Here is a 22,539-nt window from a genome sequence, read left to right on the forward strand (position 1 = left end):
AATTTTCACTACTTGAATCTGCTAAAGTTGTAGCTCTTGTACAAAGACTCTCGCAGTCACACTTCTTTCCAAAGCTCAGTAAGAATGGCTCTGAGAGGCAAGACAAGCCGCTCGAAGACCTATTGGATTGGGAAATCTAATGTTGACGAAGAAGTCCTGGTTGGACTAGTAAAAGAGGGTTTGATCAGCGATGTTTCGAAGGTTAGGCTCCCGAAGGGCCAAGAGACTCCTGATCCCGAAGATGACGAAGCCATTGTCTTCGTCGACTACTTCCAAGCAGGGCTTCGCCTTCCTTGCGATGAGATGGTGCTGAAGGTTCTAAAGCTTTTTGAAATCTACATGCGCCAGTAGACGCCGAACACCATCGTTTGGCTTGGCCTTTTCGCTTGGGCGGCGCGTTTCAAGGGAACAAAAGCATCGGCCAGGGCCTTCACCGTAGCCCATAGGCTTCATCACCAACCGAAGTCGGTTTTCGCATGTAACATGCAAAGAAAAGCCCACTATGGCTACTTGAACTTCACTTATCGCGCTGGCCTGGCCACGTCAGTCGTGGCATACAAAAACAAATGGCTGAAGGATTGGACGCAGTGGTGGTTCTACCACAAGGTGGACCGAGAGGAGTTTGTCGTGTCTAAGTGCAAAGAGCTGAAGGGGAACCGTGCCCCCAATGTACAACTGAAGGCCTCTCAGAAGGCGACATTTGAGGCCTTCACTAGGTGCGTGAAGCATCTAACCACGCGCGACATAGTAGAAGAGTTCGTGGCGTCCGGGTTATGACCCCTTGGTCGGGGTTGGACCATCTCAAAATTTGGTGGCAAAGGGTTGAAGGGACTTTGCCGTTCCCAGCCAGACTTTCGAGGTTTCAGAGGTATTATCTTTTATCATGTTCTTCACTGCACTTCAGCTCTTTGTCATTTCCTTACATTTTTTACTTCGTGGCAGACTTGGCAGTGGCCGAAGTGGAGACTAAAGCCATGCTTCTTCTTGGGAAATTTACCTAGGGCGAAGCCTAACTCTGCGCCGAGCAGGGGCTTGGTCGGCGACTTAACCGGATTTTTGAGTTACGAGGCCTTGCCTATAAAGATAGGCCAAAGGTGACTATGGTCTCTTCAGGTCAGGGCAAAGGAGAAGGCTCCCCGAACGTCGAGGCTGGCAGAGAATCTGCTGGTGGCAGCAAAAAGAAGCAAAAAATCGCAAACCCTTCACCACGAGGGGGGCAAAAAGAAGAAGGCACTTGCCAAGAGACCTCGGGAAGTGGCCCTCAACATCCTAGGCGAGGAAGTGACCCCCGAAGGCTCAATGGCCATTCGAGTTGTGCCCCTTCGACAAGAGCCTCCGAAGGGCACCCTGGATCTTCCCTCCTCCTCGCTGAAGCCCACTTTTTCTGCGTGCGTGGACGTGGACCTTGCCATGCTAATTCTTAGCGACGAGGAGGACAAACTTTCGGATCCACGTGCTACCACCAAGCTAGCGGGGGGGGGGGAGCTAAGGAGGCTGAAGTGGCAAAAATTATCAAAGAAGTTGGAGCTAAATCGGCCTCTACCTCTTCATCTTCGAGTTCTTCGTCTAAGGATAGTTCGTCCGGAGGCCACAAAGACCAAAGAGGAAAACACCTTGCCGCCCATGTCTCAATGTGGCGGAAAGGGGCTTATGAGTCATAGCGGCTTACTTGACGCAAAGGCTATTGACATCGAAGCCTTCAAGATTTCTTCTTTTGAGCCAAGCAAGCGGAGATGTTTGGTAGCTTCATTCTCCCCGAGCTTGAGATTTCTCTGGTGTGAAAGCCCGCTGTTGATCTCATCGACGCCTCTGATGTGGCAATTGCAATGGTATTTTGCATCACGACTTCAGCTTTCTTCGCTTACTTGTTCTCATACCTATGCGCTATCGCAGGCTATGCTCATTTTGCGCACTCAGCACAAGCAAGCGGAGCATTCTGAGGCCCACGCAAAGAATGTGGAGGAACAAAGGGCCCTGTTTCAAGCCCGGGCAGAGAAGGCCGAGGCCCCAAAAAGGGAGTTCGCACGACGAGCGAGGGAGGCTGATCTGCGCTTGCAGCAGCTTGAAAAAGAGGTGAGTTCCCTTCGCTCAGGCAAACAGAGTGCAGAAGAAGAGGTCACCTACCTTCGCCAGAATCTAACGACGTCCGAAGCTCAAGTCTCGGAGTTGCAAGCATCTGCAACGCTGAAAAAGCTAAAGCGCAGCAGCTGCGTGAAGAACTAGATGAGGCGAAGGTGATATCCGATGATGCCCTCACTGTGCTAGGAGAACTTGAGCCGAAGGTCATTGCAGCCTGCGAAGCAATTAGCAATACTTTCGATGGAATCGGTGCTTCGGCCACGCCTCTAACGCTTAACCTTGTCGGGCTGGGTGGACTTGTTGGATGGATCTGTGAAACAAGCGGCAACCTTTTGCCCGCGGCCTAGCTGTACGGTGACTTCTACGCTATGGTCTCAACCAGGAGTTTAGTCCAGTCAATTGAGATGACTACTGTGACCATCCTATTGCACTTCAAAAATCAACCTTCTACTATCCATTGACATGTCAACTTTGGTTGTGTCAAGGGCATCAAAGGCCACCGCGCAATCTTTCACCACCAACTACTGGTGTAAACATGGCCACGAGCTCGCCCTCCAGGAGGCGGAAATCAACCGCCAACAAGTACATTTTTTTTGCTCTGATTTTGAGATTTTTGCCACCTGTGTATTCATGGACCCTTTGTTCTGCAGGCAAAAGCGAAGGATGACCCTTCCGCCGGAGCGACGACCAAGGCTGTCGAAGAAAAAGAGAAGGTGTGAAGAGTGCACGAAGCGTTGTTTTGGGTTTTGAACATTTTGATACCAACCAAAATATATTGTAATATATATGTTTTTATTTATTGTTAAATGTTTTGACTGTCTTCGCTCCTTGCGCAGGTCCTCCCTTCGGACACTGCGTAGGTAGCCGAAGATGTTGTTTCCATCACTGTGATGCGGGACAATTTTATGTCTTGGTCTTGCTGGGACTCCTTCCACCGTTGCCGCCCAGCTATTGATTTTGGGAGGTACTGGAGAGCGAAGTGTAGGTCCTATGGCGCAAGGAATGCCAACTCCAAAGTGTTCTGGAAGTCATTTAGCCCTTCGGTTTTAGAGACCTGAAGGGCTGAGCGCGAGGCCCGCAGGATTGCGCACGGAGACTTCGAGCCTCCTCATATGTTCGTCGATCCGAAGCCTGAGCCAAAAGACGATAATCATGAATCTCTGCCCCATCAGTTTCAATTTTGCTACTGCCAAGGGCCTTCGTAAATAGTGCGACATATCGAAGGCAGGAGCGCTTCACTTACATCTTCGTCTACCACTTCTTCATCTAATTATATCGGATCACCATTGGACCCAATGCTGCCTTTTCATGCTAGTCAAGGCATAGCCTTTCAATTTGGCTATAGCCGATGGTATAAAGAATTTGTAGATCCTGAAATTGATGAATTTACTGAATAAAGTTGTTGACGTTGAAATGATTATTATCTTCGGCCATTATATATTGAGCTTATTGAGTCAGTCTTTCATCAATTTGGACCTTCAACTGTATCGTGTCCGAAACGTGATCCAGAAAACACCGTCTCCCCTGACTTTGAAGCCGTAGGGACCTTCGGTAGAACCGCGCGTGAAGCGTAATTTGTTGATGACTACTGGCGTTGCCTCGACAAATTTACCTTTCGTTTAATCGCTTATTCGCTCTCGAAGGCCTAGTATCTACGACCGATTCCTCAAGGGCAATGTATCTCCCTTCTTGGTTTCGCTTCGTAATTGCTATTAATCGTAAATGCGATTGCACAAATTGCAGCAATGGTTGTCCAAGCTTCGGCTTTTATTTCACTGAATTTTCATGTTGTTTTGTACATTGCCTATGTTTCGGGATTAATGTTAGGCTTCTTTGTTCACTGCCCCCCCCCCCTTTTGTTTGTTTCCAAAGGTATCCTATGCCTTCAGTGCGGGGGCAGACACTCTTAGCCCCTGACTTAGTCGACAGGTGCGCCGCCTTTTTTTAAGGCTGAGCAACACTTCGGCTTTTTCTCTCAAAGGTATGTTTTGCCTTCGATGCGGGGGCAGTCACTTTTAGTCCCCGACTTTTAGTCGAGAGGTGCGCCGCCTTCTTTGAGGTCGGACAGTACTTCGCCTTTTTCTCCAGAAGATATGTTTTGCCTTCGGTGCGGGGGCAGGCACTCTTAGCCCCCGACTTAGTCAAGAGGTGTGCCGCCTTCTTTGAGGTCGGGCAGCACTTCGGCTTTTTCTCCCGAAGATATGTTTTGCCTTCAGTGCCTGGGCATGCACTCTTAGCCTCCGACTTAGTTGAGTGGTGTGCCGCCTTCTTTGAGGTCGGACAACACTTCGACTTTTTCTCCCAAATGTATGTTTTGCCTTCCGTGTGAGGACAGGCACTCTTAGCCCCCAACTTTTAGTCGAGAAGTGTGCCGCCTTCTTTGAGGTCGGGCAACACTTCAGCTTTTTTTAGCATTACACAGATATTCATGTGTGTAATTGAATCATAATTACTCTGTCATATGGGCGAAGATGCTGCAGAAAGAGATGCTTTAAAATATGGACAACTTCGAAGCAACTAATAAGCTTCGAACTTTGCTGCAGGTTTACGCTCGTCTAAATTCGGAAGGTAGGATGTCATTCTTTGACATTCCATACCTTGAATTTTATGGTGAGTTCTGGGCCCGCCTCTATTCGATTGGTGCTTTTTTTGGAAGACCTGCAACACTAAAGACGATGAATTATGCATAAATTCAACAAAAGTACACGTTTTTTATGGGGGTGATTCCTTATATATCAGAGGTTTACAAAGGTCACTGCCTTGTTAAAAACCTCATGCCCTGACGAAGGGTTCCCCCTGTGAGGAAAAGAGTACAACACCTGTACATTGTTTTGATTGAACTACAGAAAGAAAATTACATAAATGCTGTTACTACACATAAAACTTCGACCACCAATGCAAAGACATCTTCTACAGTTACTACACATAAAACTTGCGAAGGTTATCAGTATTTCAAGTGTGTAGAAGCTCTTCCCCTTTGATAGTAGCCAGGTGATAAGACCCGTGCCTTAACGACCTCTTCACTAAGAAAGGTCCGTCCCACTTACTTTGCAGTTTTCCCACGGCTGAAGTATTGGTGAGCCTCCGGAGTACCAAGTCTCCAGGAGCAAACTCCTTAAGGGACACTTTCTTGTCTCTCCATTTTCTAGTTTCCACATGATATCTGGCCAGGTTTTCGATGGCCTACATTCTCACCTCCTCCAGTGCATCTTTTGATACTGATTCTTCGCACAGGGCTGATTTAGTTGTGACTCGAAATGATTTATTTTTACATTCCTCCGGAGTCATCGCCTCTTCACCGAAGAGCAAATGAAATGGCATGAACCCTGTCGGTCTTGTTACCGTTGTTCTCACGGACCACAAGACCTTCGACAGCTCTTCCACCCACTTTCCTTTTGGCAAACCTTGCAGACGTCTTGCAACACCAGCTAAGACGATGCCGTTTGCCCTCTCCACAGCTCCATTTGATTACTGGTGATACACTGATGCAGAATGGACTTTAATTCCTAGGCCTTCGCAGAATTTTCTAAACCCTTCGCTGTCAAAAAGCGTACCATTATCAACGGTCACCTCGCCAGGGACGCCAAAGCGGCAAACGATATTTTGCCACAAGAATTTTTGGACATTTTTTGATGTTATGTTCACTAGCGGCATTGCCTCCACCCATTTCAATAAGTACTCGACTGCGACAATGGCATAACGCAAGTTTCTCGGGGCGACTGGTAACTGCCTGATAATGTCGATTCTCCACTGTATTAATGGCCAGACTAGTGGTATGAGCTGCGTCTTTGTCGAAGGCCTATTTGAACCCTTGGCCAAGTATTGGCACTTCACGCAGCTTCGGATTATGTACTCCGCATCAGAATAGCCTTCGGCCAAAAGAATCCTTGCCTGTATACTTTTCCGACGAGTGCTCAAGTGCCGATGTGCAAGCCACACAATCCTCCATGTATTTCTCTAAGCAAGTTTTTCCCCTCTGCTTGGGATATGCATTGAAGCATCGGCGCACAAACTCCCATCTTGTACAATTTGGGTCCCACAATTTTGTAGTTTCTAGCTCTTTGCGCCATGCGCTTCGCCTCAACATTGTCTTCAGGCTCGTAGTAACCGCAAAGGTATGCCATTATAGGGGAGCGTTAATCTTTTCTCTCAATTATAGTTACTGAGTGTGCCGCCTGCAAAGGGGCCTCGACGACTGGCACCTTCAACCTTTGATAAAACACATCTGGCGTATTGGCAGATTTTGCGTCGCGGCCTTTGCGAGGTTATCAGCCTCGAAGTTGTCATTCCTTGATATGCTCTTGACTGTAAACCCTAGAAAATGCTTTTCCATGCTTCGCACCACTGCCATATACTCGACCAGTTCTGGCTCCTTCGCCTGGAATGTCTTTTCAATTTGGCTTGCGACCACCTTGGAGTCTGTCTTGACTAGGACCCTTTAGGTGCCCAACCCCCGTGCCTTACGAAGCCCAAGGAGAACTGCTTCATAATCTGCAACATTATTTTTCGATCGAAACTCGAGCCTGGCGGCGCATCACAACTTCACTCCCGAAGGTGAAGATACTACTGCCGCCGCGCCAGCACCCAAAGCCACCCAAGCTCCGTCACAATACACGATCCAAACTGGGTCTAACAGTGCTTTTTCTGGAGCTTCAGCCTGCGGCGTCCAGTCTGCCACGAACTCCACTAATGCCTGAGACTTTATCATTGTTCTTGCGATGAAGGCTAACATAAATGGTGCAATCCCTGCAACCCATTTTGCAATCCTCCCTATAGCTTCACGATTCTCAAACATGTCACGAAGGGGTAAGGAGGTGAGCACTGTTATCTTGTGAGCTGTAAAATAATGGCGAAGCTTTCATGATACCATTACTAGCGCATAGGCCATCTTCTCTATTTCAGAGTAGAACCTCTTCGACCCTACCAAAGCCTCTGATACATAGTATACTAGAAATTGCTGCAATTTGTCATTTTCTTGCCTTTCTTGCACAAATACGGCACTTACTATTGAAGGGGATGCTGCTATGTACAACAACAACTTAGCCTCGGGATCAGGGCTGGACAGGCCATGAGCTTTGTCAGATATTTCTTCAACTCGTCGAAGGCTTCCTGCTGCTCTGCGCCCCATTTGAAAGGGTCGGATCCTTTTAGCGTTTTGAAGAAATGTAGGCTTCGCTCAGCTAATTTTGTGATGAACCGGTTCAAAGCTGCCAATCTCCCTGCCAGGCGCTATGCTTGTTTCCTGCTCTGGGGAGGTCTCATGTCAATTATTGCTTGAATTTTTTGAGGATCTACCTCTATGCCCCTTCTCGATACCAAAAAGCCTAGTAACCTTACAGATCGCACACCAAACGCAATTTTTATGGGTTTAGCTTTAAACATACACTTTGTAGGTTTTCGAAAGTTTCTCGAAGGTCATCGAGGTGTTTGTCCTCTCTGATGCTTTTGACCACTATGCCGTCGACGTATGCCGAGACATTTCACCTCAGCTGTGACTTCAGCACTATCTGTACCAACCTGGCGAAGGTGGCACCAGCATTCCAAAAGTCGAAGGCCATCCTTACAAAACAATATATACCGAAAGAGGTTCTAAAACTTGTTTTCTCCTCGTCCTACTTGGCCATCCAAACCTAGTGGTACCTAGAATATGCATCCAGAAAACTCAACATCTCACAGCCAGTAGCGGAGTCCACCAGCTGATCAATCCATGGTAGCGGAAAGTCATCCTTCGGACAAGCTCTGTTTAGGTCTGTGAAATCTACACACATCCGCCACTTGCAATTAATTTTCTTGACTAGCACTAGGTTGGCCAGCCACTCAGAATGTAATACTTCGCACACCACTCCGGCGTCAAGCAACTTCTACACGTCAGCCTTTGCTGCCTCTTCTCTCTCTTTTGAAGCCTTCCGAAGTTTCTATTTCTTGGGCTTCGTATTCGGGTATATATTTAGAGTATGTTGAATGATTTCTCTGCTGACTCCATGCAAATCCTTTGGAGACCAAGCGAAGATATCTTTGTTTTTGCGAAGGAACAATATCAACCTTTGCTCAGCTTCTTCTGTGATTTCTGCTCCGTTGACAACTTTTTTGTCTGGCATGTCTTGACACAACAACACTTTCTTGGTCTGGCCTTGTGATCTAGCCTTCGCCATTGTCTGTACCAGCGGTTGCTCTTCACGTTCTTCAGGATTCACCGAAGGTCCAGCCACTACATGGATATTTTGCCAGCCCAGAGTATTTCCCACTTAAATTCTATGGGCCACTTGTTGATCTCCAAGCATTGTTATGACACCTCTGAGACCAGGCATCTTCATGCACAAATATGCATGGTGCGATATTGCTCCGAATGTATTCAGGACTCCCTGCCCGAAAATTGCATTATGGGGATAGTTGATATCAACCACATCGAAGGTGATGTCCTCCGTTTGAAAGTTTGACCCTTCGTCAAATGAGACCGGGATTGCTATCTTTCCCAAAGCATTGATTGCTTTTCCCCTGAAGCCTAGTAGCGGGGACCCAGCCTGCTGAAGGTTACTTTGTTGCAAGCCCATCCTGTCTAAAGCATCGGCGAAGATAATATCTACTGAGCTTCTGCCATCTATGAGGATTATGTGCACTTCATTTTCTGAAATGTTTGTAGTAATGACGAAGGTGTCCATATGCGGTTAATCTAGAACCCTCATGTCTTCCTGCAAGAAGGTAATGAGCACATATGACCACTTCGATTGGACATAAGTAGGCCATACACTAACATGGTTAACCCTTCGCACATATTCTTTTTATTGCCTCTTCGATTCAATTTCATGATTAGATCCTCCAGTAATTGCCAACACAATATTGTATGCATGGTTTATTGTGCCCACCGATCTATTGGTTTCTGAGGGGCTTCGATTGTTGGTCTTGGCAGAGGTGGTGGGAGTTCTACTTGGAAAGTCATCAGCTGACCAAAGGGTTGTCCGACGGAGCCGAAGGCATAGGAATATATTGTTGTGTCGGCGCAACCATTGGTCGCCACTTGTTAGCGAATGTTGTGTTTGGGCCGTGGGTCTAATTAGATTCCCACGCTTTGTCCTGTCTGGAATGTGTGGTATGATGTACAATTCTTGCAGTATTGAAGGGCTGTTTCGCTAAGCTTTCTTTCATAGACATGACCTATGGACACTGTTTAGTCGTATGATCAGCACCTTCGCCATGCAACTCACAGTACAATGTGGCCGGGTCTCGCGAAGCCCGTCCTCCTCGACCCCCTCGGCCTCCACGACCTCTACCACTCCGGCCTCCTCGACCGCCTCTGCCTTGTCCTCCCCTCCCCATCTTCTTCTCCCTCCCACCGTCGGCCCCTCCCCATCCCTTATCGCTGGTCATCGTGTGGGGCGGCGTGATTCAACTCGTGGGTGGCGGGATCCGACTCGGGGGCAATGGGATTCGGCTCAGGAGCGGTGGGATCCGGCGTGGAGGCAATCGTCAACCATGTGCTAGAGGGCCCCCTTGAGCACCGGGCGTGAAGGCCGGAGGTCCAGGCCACGCGGGGCGTCCGTCGTGGTGAGGTTCATGGCACAGGATGTGGGTGTCCGTTGTCGACCACTTCGCATGCTTATACCTTTCTGCAGCAGTGGATAACTGTTTTTTTTAGAAAAGTGAGTAAGGACTAGCTCGTCTCACCATGCGCATATAGAAAGTCCAGAGAGATGAATTGTGCGAATAAATTCATAGCTTATAATCTTTTTTTTTCATAGTATGAAACTTGGTTTCCACCAGAGATAGCTAAATGGGTCGTGCCATGTCGACCCACGTGCTGCGACTCTAGTCCAGGCATGGCCCATTTAAGATTGGGCCATGCGGCCCGATGACTTTTTTTTGCCCGTCTACCCGTCAGCCCGCGGAAAATTGGAAAAAATCACAAAAACTTGCTTTCACTCAGAATTGTACACCCGATCTTCTACTTGAGAGTCAAATACACTATTATTGCATCACATATCCTATATGGTAGTAGATCTAAATAAATTATATAAAATATTACAAAAATATAAACAATTAAACGGGCCGTGCTGTGCCGGCCCGTCGTGCAGCGGCTCCGACCCAGACACAGCCCAAGCAGTCGTGCCGTGCCGGCCCGACCTGTTAGCCGTCATACCTGAACCATACCAACAGTATCGTGCCTCGGACCGATCCATATTACACGACCTATTTAAACATCTTTAATTTCCACGTTGCACAAACAGCAACAAGAGGCTCAATGGGCATTCACACGGGAAAAACCATAAACCCCTATGAATTTTGGTTGAAAATCACGGGGAAAAAACCATGGGCGCTTCTCGCAGGTTTCCAACTTGAAACTGAAGTGAGCCATGGCCACGCAAAGCCAGCAGGCTGGTGATGGAAGCGTAGCATAACCGAAGGAAGGAAATAATACGAGGGAAATCCTACACGAGGATGAACACCTTCCATCTATATATCTCCCTCCCCCTAGCTGCATTGCTCTTCACCTCGAATCCGTCGCTCCCTCATTTGCCTTCCTCGTGTTGCTCAGAGAGGTTCTTGGTGAGAAGCCTGCAATGAGGTAAGAAAGGTGGAATCTTTTGGGGGGGGGGGGGGGGGGGTTTCTTGCGTTCTTGGATTTCTTGGGGGGGGGGGGGGGGGTTGGTGGTCCAGGGTTGGTTTCTTGGTGCTGAGTTTGCTTGGTTTTCGAGGGGGCAGGGATGGACGTCGACACATTCCCGGCGGGGATGCGCGTGCTCGCCGTCGACGACGACCGCGTCTCCCTCAAGCTCATAGAGAAACAACTACGCACTTGCAAGTACAACGGTGAGTATTCCTGATTTCTTGGTCCTCCCTGTTTTTCCTCCGATTCCGTTGTGATCGACGCTATATGATGAAATTTTGGGGTGATTTTTTTATTTGATTTCCTGTGATGTGATGCAGTGGCAACAGCGTTGGACGCGGAGACGGCGCTGGAGATGCTCAGGGAGAGCAAGGACGCCGACCAGTTCGACCTGGTGATTAGCGACGTGCACATGCCGGGCATGGACGACTTCAAGCTCCTGGAGCTCGTCGGCCTCGAGATGGATATCCCTGTCATCAGTAAAGCCCTTACTCAAACCCACTTGCCATTTTTGTGTGCATGACATCCTTCTGATGCTCCTGAGTGTAGCAATCATGAGACTAGTAGGACTACCTAGTTTTGGATACTGTTCTGGAATCTGGATAGATGCACCAGGTGCAATCAAGCTAGCTGCTGAATTTTGCCATTTGTAGTTTTATACTTTACCGTTGGTTCACAAGTAATATGTGCAATCAAGCTGGCTATTTAATTTTATTGTTTGCGGTTTCGTTCGTTACCATTAGTCGTGGTGAATAATGTCTGGTTCTATTGAATTTGACAAATTTATCTTATTCAATGCTTTGAAACACAAAGTGGTCATATGTGGGGTGTGCCATTTTGCAATATGCATAACACATTTGCTTCAAAAGGAAGGTAGATGACATGTGTAATGCCTGAAAAAAAAATTGAAGAGGGCAGAATGCATCAAATGAATTACATGAAGCCCACTTGTTTCTTTTTCCTTTTTTTAAGTAAAGCCACTTGACTTTCTGATCACGATAGTTGATGATGTCCAGTCTTTCAAGTTTCTTGGCTTATGCATCCCAAAACTGACCGTATGTTATGCAGTGCTATCCGGGAACGACGAGAAGGAGACTATGATGAAGGGGATAAAGCATGGAGCTTGTAACTATTTGGTGAAGCCAGTGCTCCTCGAGCAGATTAGGAACCTATGGGTGCATGTGGTGAAGAAGAGTACACCTGATCCAAGGAACTGCATAAGCTGTGGCAATGATGATGCTGGCCAGAGGTTGCAACTTGGGAATCCTGAGGGTGAGAAGGATGGTGCAAAGCGCACCAGGAAGTATTCGAGGAAGAACAAAAAGGATGGATATGGCACTGAAGAGAACAGAGAGAACACATACTCATCAGCCCAGAAGAAGCAAAGGATTCAGTGGTCCAGTCAGCTACACCGCAAGTTTGGGGAAGTCGTCGATCAGATTGGCATGGACAGTAAGAGCTCACTTTTCATTGCTTAATTATCAAAATAAAGTTTAGCTATTTTTTTGTTTCTCATAACAAATATACTGTTGATGCAAATGCAGGGGCTGTTCCAAACAAGATATTGGAAATGATGAAGGTGGATGGCCTCAGTAGAGAGTGTCGCAAGTCATCTGCAGGTATTGTTCGTACTCTTATGCTTGACCCCTATGTTTGAGTTCATATCCACTGTATTATTATTAAATATGTTTGGATAAAACCTGTTTTTGGTACAATATCTTCTCATATAAGTTGTAGAGCATATTTATTCTTGAGTGAGGATGCATATGAGAAATTTAGGGAATTTCTGTGCATCCCATTTAGAGTTCAGGTTTTGCTCGTGTGCCATCCCAAAACTCAATACTTGTGTATATGCCACTAGAATTTGTGTGTGTGCCACTGAATATGGAATGTGTGCATGCCACTTTTCAGTGGCACACACTCAAATTCCAGTGTCATACACGCAAAGTAATTTTGGGATGGCACACGAGCAAAATCGCGAACCCTCAATAGCATACACACCCATTTCCCTAGATACCTTTTTAACTAATTTTCATTGCGAGAATGTGAGACAAGTCTGATATACCAGTAATTCAGGTGTAGTTTGTAATTGGTGTGTATCCACCTGATGAGTCCACCTAGGATACATGTTGTATCTTTAACTCGCTTTCCCAAAAAAAAACTCTCTTTAATGCATTGGCAAAGCTCCTATCATCTGTTAAGAAAAACGATATACTAGTAATCTTAGGGATCCATGCACCAGCTTCTGTGACCACGTTATGTAGTTGGTGGCTTGATTTGCGAAGCCGCATTGATACCGAGCTTCGGAGAGGTTTGGACTCCATGATCATACTCACTTGTTGGAGGATTTGGTTATCTAGAAACGACATCGTTTTCAACAAGCACCGCATTTCGTTGGACTCCTTGGTGGCCCTCATCAGGGACAACATCACCCGCTGGTGCGAGGCCGGGGCAACGAAGTTAGTGATAACAATGGAGAGGTTGCACCGCGTCGGCTCGATCATCTGATCTTGGGCAAGCTTGAGTGTTCGTAGCCGTCTCTGTGCGTGTAATTTCCCTTTCTAGCACCATCGATCTCTATTTTCATAACCGCTCAGGTCGTCGTGTAATCCGTAACTCTATTTCCTACTTAATACAATGATACACAGCTCTCCTACGTATTTGAGAAGAAAAAGATATACTAGTAATTCATGCAGTACATTTTCTGGTGTTACTGAAACTACAGAACACTTTCAGTTTTTCTCCCTGAATATCTTTTGTTCTTCCCATGATTAAGAGCACATTTCATATAATTTTTTGTCCTTGTCATTTTTTTGAACGAAATGTACTTGTCCTCTTGTGATTTCAGAAGTACTGGCTCTACCTGAAAAAGCTCAGCATTGGCACATTCAGGCGCTCTAATCCATTTGCTGATGAACCTGAGTGGAACACAAGGAACACCATAAACATGAATGGACTGGAGAGTTTCAGGAACCCATCCTTTGCTTGCTCCTCAAACTCAAGCAACCCTTTTACAAGGATGAATTCTCCATCTGCGTTTGGAATGCACAGTTTGCTACCCACTCAGTCAGTTCAGCTCATGAGCACCCAGAGAAACTTGGTCATTCCTCTGAAGGACATGGGGCCAGTTGGTCATGGTGGCAACCTGCTCAAGGATGCTGTCCCAGAATCACAGCAGGATGCTTGCGAATTCACCTCTTCTGGCAACTCCCATGCAAACATAGCGAATGGTGGGCTGTCAGGTGCAAGCAAACTGTTCCCTTCTGGTCCTTCTGTCAATTCATTTGCAAACATCTCAAATGGTAGCACGCCACTGGCCACGAGCATCGGCTTTCCTTTCTCTCATTCTGGAAAATCCTATGCAAGCATATTGCGTAGCAAGATGTTGGGGGCAAGCAGAGGTATTCCTTTTGATGCCGACAACTCCTTTGAAAACATAGCAGATGGTGAGATGCTGGCTCCTTCGAGTCATTTACCAGTGCAGTCTTATAAGTTGGCGAACCAACCTTTGGTTCAGATTAAGTCATCTTCTGCTGACCTTTTCAACAAAGTTGCCAGAGAGGCTCCCCGATTTTCTGGAGTTAGCAGTTCCAGCAACACCTGGAACACTGCTTTGCCGTCGAAGTTTCCTGATCTTGGTCATAAGGACGGAACGTGTGAAGGTCCCTCACAAGGGAACAGCCTCAAGATCAACCAGCTCTCAAGACTTGCAGCCTCGTCTGTACAGACGCCAACTTTTGGAAATGAATTTCAGAACCAAATGGCAGAACTCATGAGGAGAGAAACCACACCAGTGGTAGGTTTCAGTGAGCAGGTGGCACCATTCAACCTTGGAAGCAACGCAAACTCGACCGCAATACCGAATGATAACTCTGCTCTGGGTGGTGCTTTAAGCATCATATCTACATTCCCTAACCTTCAGAATTGTGGGGGTGGAAGTGACAATGTCCCTGAGAAAGATGGCACGGTTGATCAGTAAGCTGCTGTCAATCAACTGAATAACAACAATAAATTCCTCATGGGAACAGGTGAGGCGCAGAATGGGGCGAGTGGTGACATGGATGACTTTTTCGCTGACTGGTTGAATCAAGTAAGATCCTTTCTCACTCTTTTCCTGCATAAGGTCTGCTCATTTTACTCTATCTGCTTTGTTGTTTCAGTTCTTTCATCGTGCTTCATTTCTCAGTTTTTGTGCAGAAAGCAAATACAACTTTTAAGGAATTTACTAAAGTGGTGTTGGTTCAGTTACTACTAGTTGTTAGTACTCAGTGCATTGCTCAATTCATTATGTTTTTCCATGCATAATCTTGAACATAAGACACGTTTAATTGTCAACCTATTTTTTACCTTTATTTCTATCTCAAGTTTTCGCTGGCTTTACATGTGAGTTGCTGAGTAGTTTCTAGTTAGGTAAGCTTTATCTGACTCGTACTACTTTTCTCACTGCAGGATTTCTTCAAAGATGGTGATGCTTTCATGGATGGGGACTAGGAGTTCGCCCCTTGATATCAACTCTGTGAGAGAGATGTTTCTGCATCTGTGTAGCCCAACTGCTAATCAGTCTATGGTTCTTGCAAGTTGTATGTTCAAAAGTGTGCTATTTGTCATTCATCTTCAGTGGCATCACATGTTCATATAGTGTGATCATGCGGAGTTATCTTTTGTATCAGCTGTACCTTTAACAAAATCAGGTTATGATAGGGGAGGTGTGGGTGCACACTCCTGCCACCCAGGTCCGTGTCCCCTTCGGCTGGCCCCTCATATGGGCATTTTTTAGTTGGGATTGTAAACAAAGTTATGTCAGATGGAGCTGTGAGAGAATGAGGATGTCTTAATGTTATGTGTGTGTTGCATTAGCCTCGAGAGTCAAATATATAGAGTACAAATAGCTTAGATATCAAACAATTTTAGAGATAAGATGAAATCTAATCCTACCATAATAATCGGATCCTTGTATATCCTATATCATATACTCTAGCATCCCCTGTAGTCGCAGTGGAAGCGTCGCAGACGATAAAACTAGAGAGAAAGATGAATGACATCCCCTCACAGTCGAAACAACGCGATGTAGATATTGTGATTGGGACGAGTTGCTCATGCAGATGGTAGTCCTTTGTGCTGATATCGAAGTAACCAAGAGCGAGGTGAGTAGCCAAGAGCGAGATAGCCGTGGTCGATGTAGCTGTAGTTGGGGTTGCCGTAGTCGAGGGAGCCGCTCTTAAAGCCACGGGCGCAAGGAGGCACCAGGGAAGAAGACAGTGACACGGACGAGGCGATCATTGAGAAGAGTTTGATGCTGAAGTCGATGCAGTCGAGGCCGTCGAGGATGAGGTGTGCACCGAGTTTGCCAAGCCCGAGAACGCGTCGGGGACAAAGGCACGCACCGGTGTTGCTAGTACCGGGCACGCGAAGATAGAGAGCCCAACCATGCACCAGTGTCTGAGGGACCAACAAAGGTGGCCTCAATAGTTGCGCTGTGTAGAGTGGCGAGGAGGAGAAGGTGTCGATGCAGTCCGCAGTTGCCGGAGTAGACGAAAAGATCGAGGGGGAGACTACAATGTTGGTGACGAGGTTGTGCTGGACGAGACGGTAGAGGGAGGCGGAACCAGCAGCCTGGAGTGATGACGTCGGTGTCCAAGAGAGCGTGGCGGCGGTGCTCGAAGAAGCCAACAAGGAACCCGAACAACATGACGAAGACCAAGTGCGCTGACGACTGAGGCGATGACGCGTCGAGGGAGGCTGCGTCGGTCAGCCAAAGTGTTGTGGCGTGTGGGGACGGTGATGTAGGGTGACGATGAGAGCCTCATGTTGGTTGGACTGCGCCTGGGAAGACGTGACGGCGTTGCAGAGGTACAGATCACGAGCGGCAGCACTACAGCCCTAAGGTGACCAGCGGTAGCCTCGATACTCAGGTGGAGACACGTGTACTCATGGAGAACGGGAGGCACTCCGCATCGACCGGGAGGAACCGCGCACGATCGGCTGATCAGACCGAGGGTGCGCGAGGCGGTTGTGGTGGAGGCGTGTCGACAAGTGGGGCAAAATGGAACATGTTCGCGACACTGTAGCGGCGGTGACACTATAGCAATCATGAACAGCTCGCGACGCTGTAACAACTGTGAACAGTACCGGTGGAGTCGATGCCGATTTGAGTAGAGGCGAGAGGACGATGGGTGGCGAGCGACAAAAATCGATCTTGGATCGGAAAAACCAAAGAGAAACGCCGATCAACGACCGGTGAGAGAGAAAAACCCGATCAAGAGATCGAAAAAAAGACTCTCTAGGGCTGCTGATCAACATGATCGGCGGTGCGAATCCTAGGTACGGGTAGTGCTGCCGTCGACAGAGATCATGGAGATCGATCTCTCCAAGAGCGCGCGGTGCGAAAACTGGCGGTGGCTAGAGTTTATGGCCTAGGATCAGAATCTAAACTTGTGATACCATGTGAGAGAATGAGGATGACTTAATGTTGTGTGTGTTGCATTGAGCCTCGAGAGCCAAATATATAGAGTACAGATGGTTTAGATATCAAGCAACCCTAGAGATAAGATGAAATCTAATCCTATCCTACCATAACAACCAGATCCTTGTGTATCATATACCATATACACTAACAGGAACCAGTTTTCGTGTATGTGGTGGATAATTAAATGGCATGCTATTCATGAACTATTTAAAACATTGTATTTGATCTGTTTTTTCAATCCATGCACTGCTTCACTTTTCTTGCAATTAAACAGATAGCCCTGGTTTACATTCATGAAACAGACAAAAATGAGTGCCGATATAAAGCCATTGTTCATTGCTGTCTTAGAATGGGAGACAAGCAGAAGAAGCAATGCAGTTTCAGAAACAGAATCTTAGAATGAACCTTTCATTCATGATTCATGTAAGACTGTTCAAGTTTTACAGTTTCTGATGCTCTTTGACATAACTTATTGACTCTTCACCGTATGTTATCTTAACTTGACGTGTTGATCATGCTGTGTAAGAAGGAAATCTCCTTTTTCTTTTATCTTTTCGATGGATCCAAATATTTGTTTTCCTTGATTGTAACAGCAATTTTCCTCAGGAAGATATTTGTGCCATGTCCTGATGATACTGATCTATCCATCCCTGTATGATTTCAACTTCTTGTCTCCTTTGTTCTATAACCCAGTCTGGATCATCTTTTGTTGCATATCTTAAGTCCAAATGATGAGCTCCTGATTGTCACAACAAGCAACCTGGCATCAGTAAATCTCAAAAATATTGTTATGGACTTGTGTTTTTTTTCCTGCTCTTTTGTTGCTTACCCTTCTCTGTGACAAGGGCAACGATGCTGGATGAGATGTTTTTGAGCACCCTGATTGCAATACGACGTAAAATCATTATGGCGTACTACATCACATATTTTATATGAAATACTGAAGCCATTACGAGGGATGATCAGGCAGTGAAAAGGATTTGTCAGATAAACCTACCCTCCTAGACTCCACGGATCTCGCATTCCGTTGGAGAAGATAATGTTGCTCCCAAACCTCTTGAGCACCTTATCAATTTTCTGCAGCAGCAAATTGTGCAATGGAGCACCAGATGAGCACTTGGAAAACACCAGCCTCCACTGACGGTTCATGACCGCAAACACTGAAACGCTGAAACAACACTTACATATCCACCATATTCAGTAGTGATCCAATGCGGTCTCGGCCGAACCCCCCAGCTCACAAAGCAGTCCTCGGACTTATCATCGTAACTGAAGGTGTATGGTGGGAACATGCTCTCATTCGAGATCGACATCGGCATGATCATCTCTGTGCAAGCCTGCATATGAGTTGTTTCAGACTTTCAGCAAATACAATAGATGACACATCTCAGTGTTTGTCACTAGAATTGTACTACTTGTTTTTCAGGTTCTACCTGCCATTGCCAGCCACTGAGGCCATGAGGGTCATCTCCATCCTCGATCTGGAAGCATGTCTGGTTTCCTGTGTAATTATAGTACAGGTTTGCCGCTGCGAAAGCCTTGTTCAGGATGTCGGCGCTTGCGGGGAATCCATCGATGATCTTGCACATCTGGAGAAGTTTTCATGAGAAATTACATGTTCAGTAGAACAGAGGTACAGTTCTTGTTCATGCAGGTTTCGGTTTGGTACTTCTGAAACACTTGCTTCTGTGATTAATTTGGCTGAAATGGGAGATAGCATAGTTATAATTGACAACCTCCTTGACGGGGTAGGCAGGCAGATTCTCCAGGAAATTTGCCGGGGTTGGATAGTCCACCATGGCAGTGTACGTGAATGCTGTCCATAGCCAGTTTCGGAACGAATAAACCGATTTCACAGTCCTGAAAATCAAGGGAAAAATCAATGTCTCGAACAGTTTTGTCAAGATGACAAGTAGATTTAAGATTACACCATTAGTGCTCAGCAGTTCCATCATTTAAGCTGTTTTGTCAAGATGAGTTCTACATGTCTGTCATATGTGTTATCCAATAAATTCTATATCACTAATTCACTAGAAGTATACAATTGCTTACATACGAGTCTATGACAAGTTAATACGACAAAATCCTTTGATTTTTTTGGTTTATATTATCCTTCTTTTGGATCCTTGTACACTCTCTAGGCCTGCAAGTCATTTCTCATTTCCTGCCTGCACTGTTTGACTAATTCTTGATTTACTTGCACTTCACACAACAGAAGCCTGCACTCAAGTATTACTTGCAGTCAAGACTAAGACCAACAATTTCAGTTTCCGTGCCTGAAAGGATTAGGACTAGACGATTAGTTTGTGTGTAAACTAGCTTACTTGCAGGCTCTGAACATTTTGCTGAGCTCCAGGAGCCCTGTGTCACTGGATCCCCTCTCATCTAGCACATCCCAAGTTGCCTTGATGACACTGAAGCAGTTCAAGCTCTCAGACTGCAACATTAATTTCAAGCTACAATCAGTTAACATCCGATAAAAATAGCATTTTTTGGTTGGAACTTAGACTATTTGAACATCAATCACACAAAGATGTCACCAGCAGGAGTCATTCGCTTTGCTCTTTATCTTATTTACGCATGGAATGCTAGATATGGCAGATTCCTTCTCAGAAAAGCACTCAGGTGATTCAAAAAAAAAAAAAGGAACACGAACCACAATACATTCTCAAGCAGATCCAGGGCCAGATTTGCAACCACCCACTACTAGCAAACTTGCAAAGATATATAACTGCGATAAGCCTGAGGTGCAGTTAAGCATGGCAATCGACCTGATTAAACAGCTGAGCCATCAACCATGTCCATGAACAGTGCAGAAGCAACTGAAAAGGAGGAAGGTGCCAAGTGCAGCTAACCAACTGGCAACGCTGGTCCTACAACTGCAGGAAGAGACATGCTAACCGATGTTTCGTAACTCGTAAGTCGTAACCGTTGAGATTAGTGCTATTGATTCAGAGCCGGCACCATCGGTTAGCAGAGCACTGCCCCGGACAGACAGGTCACGAGGTGTAGGGTTTTGCCGTACGCTGTCCATATCTGTGGCCCATTGTGTAGATATTTAGAAAAAAAAGTTTTCAAGCTGTCACTGAACCCGGGCAAGGAAAATATTCTCGGCCGCCGAGAAAAGACCCGTTTTTTTCCGACCGCTGAATTTTTTGGCTATATTTGTATTTAAGTGAATAAGTAAGTTTTGGATATGCTACAAGGCTATCAGCACAATTGTGCTATGTGTTGGTTCTTTGTCCTATTTATACCTTGTTTAAAAATTTGAATCTGAAATTTGTTTGAAAATTTCGTTCGAGAAATCCGTGAAGGTTCTGAAATTTCCGGTTATCTGGTTTACCAGAGACCTCCGATAAAAATTATTTACCGAAAATGTAAACCTTGAACCCAGGTAGAGAACAAATTCCAATCTTTAAACAAGCGTAACTGTTTGTCTAGAGAAGCATAGATGGATATTGTTATCGTTTAATCAGCACCTTGTAGTCTTGTGAGACGGCATCGTAGAAGCTGGTCCATGGCGTTATGTAGTCGAACTGCAGGATTGGCGCGGAGGATGCCAGGGCCCCAATGGCGACATGGGGATACTTGAGCCTGAACCAAGATGCCAACACTGCAAACAACAGCGCAAAACCGTAAACAAAACCAGTTTACTTAGCTCAGCTTGTCCTAATCAAAGAAGCCAAACCACACGTAACACATAATAAATACAATGCAAGTCTCGATCAGCACAATTTTTTTTTTAAAAATAGTAGATCTAGACCCGTGTCGCGTAGAACTTAACACGGTTTGGGGTGACTTACTGCCACCGTAAGAGCCGCCGAAGACGACGACTGGGGCGGCCTCGGCGGAGAGGTTCTGCTTGAGGCTGGTGATGAGGATGGCGAAGTCGGCGAGCGCCTGCGTCGACGTCAGGTATCCCAGCGTCTCAGGGGACTTGTACGAGTCGTTCCCGAACGGCTTCGACTCCCCGTAGAACCGATGCTGATTCATGGCAATGGAACAGCATGTCGTGTCGTCAAGCTTACATAGAATTAATAAGCTTAGCTAGATTTGTTCAAATTGAACGGCTGAAAATTGCCGTAAGGCATGCCTCTGCCCTCTGTTGGCTGCAACACGGTAAAAGCTAAAGCGAAGTAATTTATGAGAGTCGTGCTGATGAGAGCGACGGCAGCGAAAGCGAAGTAATTTAGCCTGATTAGTCTTGTTCGATGTGAGCTGAAGACTTTTGAGTTTTGACTGTGTTTTGAACAGCCGAATTTTGGACCGGCAAGGTGCAGCTACTCGTCTCAAGCCTCAACAAGACAAGAACAATTCAGAAAGCTATAGCGCAGCCGAATGTCCATGCTAATTGGGCTAAGATTATACTGCTCGATCGGTAATTGAGCGCGGTGCTCGATGATTGTATTTAACAACATTCACGTATATCTGTACCTCGATGAAGACGAGGAGGGCGCCGAACTTGGGCGCGACGTCGAACATGAAGCCGGTGTTAGTGGCGAACCACTCGATGTCGCCCTCGTTGCCGGTGTACACGAACATCGGCCCGGCCTTCGCCGCGCCGCCGGGCCTCTGCCAGAAGGTGTCGTTGACGAGGTACTTCTGGGAGAAGACCGCCGACGCGTTGGGCGTGAAGGTGAAGTGGTCCAGCTCCTGCGGGAAGTAGTGCGCCGTGAACGGCTTCGCCGCCGTGCTACTGCTGCCATCGGCGGCGGTGATGTACTTGCCACCCCAGCCACTTGCTCGGTGCTGCTGCCGAAGAGCTTGCAGGTGCGGAGGCGCGAGTGGGAACGGCTTGTGCCTGGAGGAGCGCGCTGCCGCGGTAGGTGCAGGTGAGAAGGCTCCGAGAAGCAGAAGCGCAAGGAGGGCGAGCAGGGAAGGGGGTGACCAGGAAACTGCCGTCATTGTTCTCTCTCTCTCTCTCTCTCTCTCTCTCTCTCTCTCTCTCTCTCTCTCTCTCTCTCTCTCTAATAACAAAGGCGCTCGAACGGAGGGTGCAACGAGGCGCCAATTTCTGCCGATTTGCCTCGTTGGGCGCTGGGTGGATGTATGTTTGTCAATTGTCAAGTTATTGCTTACGCCGTATAGCCTAAAAGCAGTGATGGATCTTATGTGGGGGCGGGAGGGGCTAAACTAAGCCCCCCTCCTCAACCAGCTACCACTGTCTAGTCCCTCAAGCCTTTTTTTTCCTGAGAAGAGGGATGAGGTGTCAGAGGAGTAGAAAGAAGGGATTTTTCTTTCTTTTCGTTGTGAAGCGATTTTCGTTTCCTTCAACACTTCAACAGTTTCTCTTTACGGTTCTCGTTACGAAGGGATTACCAAGATCATTTTTTAGGATAGGATTCTCTCTACTTTTCCTTCGTAATTCTCTTTAAAGAAAAGCTGTTGAAGA

General features: G+C 46.7%; 2 protein-coding genes across 3 annotated transcripts; one reads left to right on the top strand and one right to left on the bottom strand.

The window, feature by feature from the left end:
• The first annotated feature begins 10,486 nt into the window (after positions 1-10,486).
• Positions 10,487-15,429, top strand: LOC133925970 (two-component response regulator ORR24-like). 2 transcript variants are annotated; one of them, XM_062371706.1, is made up of 7 exons: positions 10,487-10,639; positions 10,777-10,884; positions 11,002-11,160; positions 11,750-12,133; positions 12,226-12,300; positions 13,530-14,771; positions 15,131-15,429. In XM_062371706.1, the coding sequence occupies exons 2-6, from the start codon at positions 10,779-10,781 to the stop codon at positions 13,580-13,582; spliced, it is 777 nt and encodes a 258-aa protein (XP_062227690.1). In that variant the 5' UTR covers positions 10,487-10,639; positions 10,777-10,778; the 3' UTR covers positions 13,583-14,771; positions 15,131-15,429. The 2 variants fall into 2 exon arrangements, with proteins under 2 accessions (XP_062227690.1, XP_062227689.1); XM_062371705.1 differs by lacking the exons at positions 10,487-10,639; positions 10,777-10,884; positions 11,002-11,160; positions 11,750-12,133; positions 12,226-12,300 and having other exon boundaries at positions 13,595-14,771.
• A 2,096-nt stretch (positions 15,430-17,525) lies between these two features.
• On the bottom strand, positions 17,526-22,324 carry LOC133927121 (uncharacterized). Its single transcript, XM_062373428.1, has 10 exons — positions 21,582-22,324; positions 20,951-21,131; positions 20,627-20,760; positions 19,472-19,584; positions 18,884-19,007; positions 18,581-18,736; positions 18,332-18,484; positions 18,145-18,224; positions 17,977-18,026; positions 17,526-17,886 (listed from the first exon to the last, which is right to left on the bottom strand). The coding sequence occupies exons 1-10, from the start codon at positions 22,050-22,052 to the stop codon at positions 17,750-17,752; spliced, it is 1,599 nt and encodes a 532-aa protein (XP_062229412.1). The 5' UTR covers positions 22,053-22,324; the 3' UTR covers positions 17,526-17,749.
• Between the last annotated feature and the right edge of the window lie 215 nt (positions 22,325-22,539).

Source organism: Phragmites australis, chromosome 8 (assembly GCF_958298935.1).
Source record: "Phragmites australis chromosome 8, lpPhrAust1.1, whole genome shotgun sequence".
NCBI classification, from domain to species: Eukaryota; Viridiplantae; Streptophyta; class Magnoliopsida; order Poales; family Poaceae; genus Phragmites; species Phragmites australis.

Coding starts and splice junctions, on each gene's coding strand:
- LOC133925970 (XM_062371705.1), top strand. CDS start 13,629: ATGAATGGACTGGAGAGTTTCAGGAACCCATCCTTTGCTTGCTCCTCA.
- LOC133927121 (XM_062373428.1), bottom strand. CDS start 22,052: ATGACGGCAGTTTCCTGGTCACCCCCTTCCCTGCTCGCCCTCCTTGCG. Junction 19,008..19,471: donor AAAATGTTCAGAGCCTGCAA/GTAAGCTAGTTT, acceptor CTTGATTTTCAG/GACTGTGAAATCGGTTTATT. Junction 17,887..17,976: donor TGCCCTTGTCACAGAGAAGG/GTAAGCAACAAA, acceptor TGTGACAATCAG/GAGCTCATCATTTGGACTTA.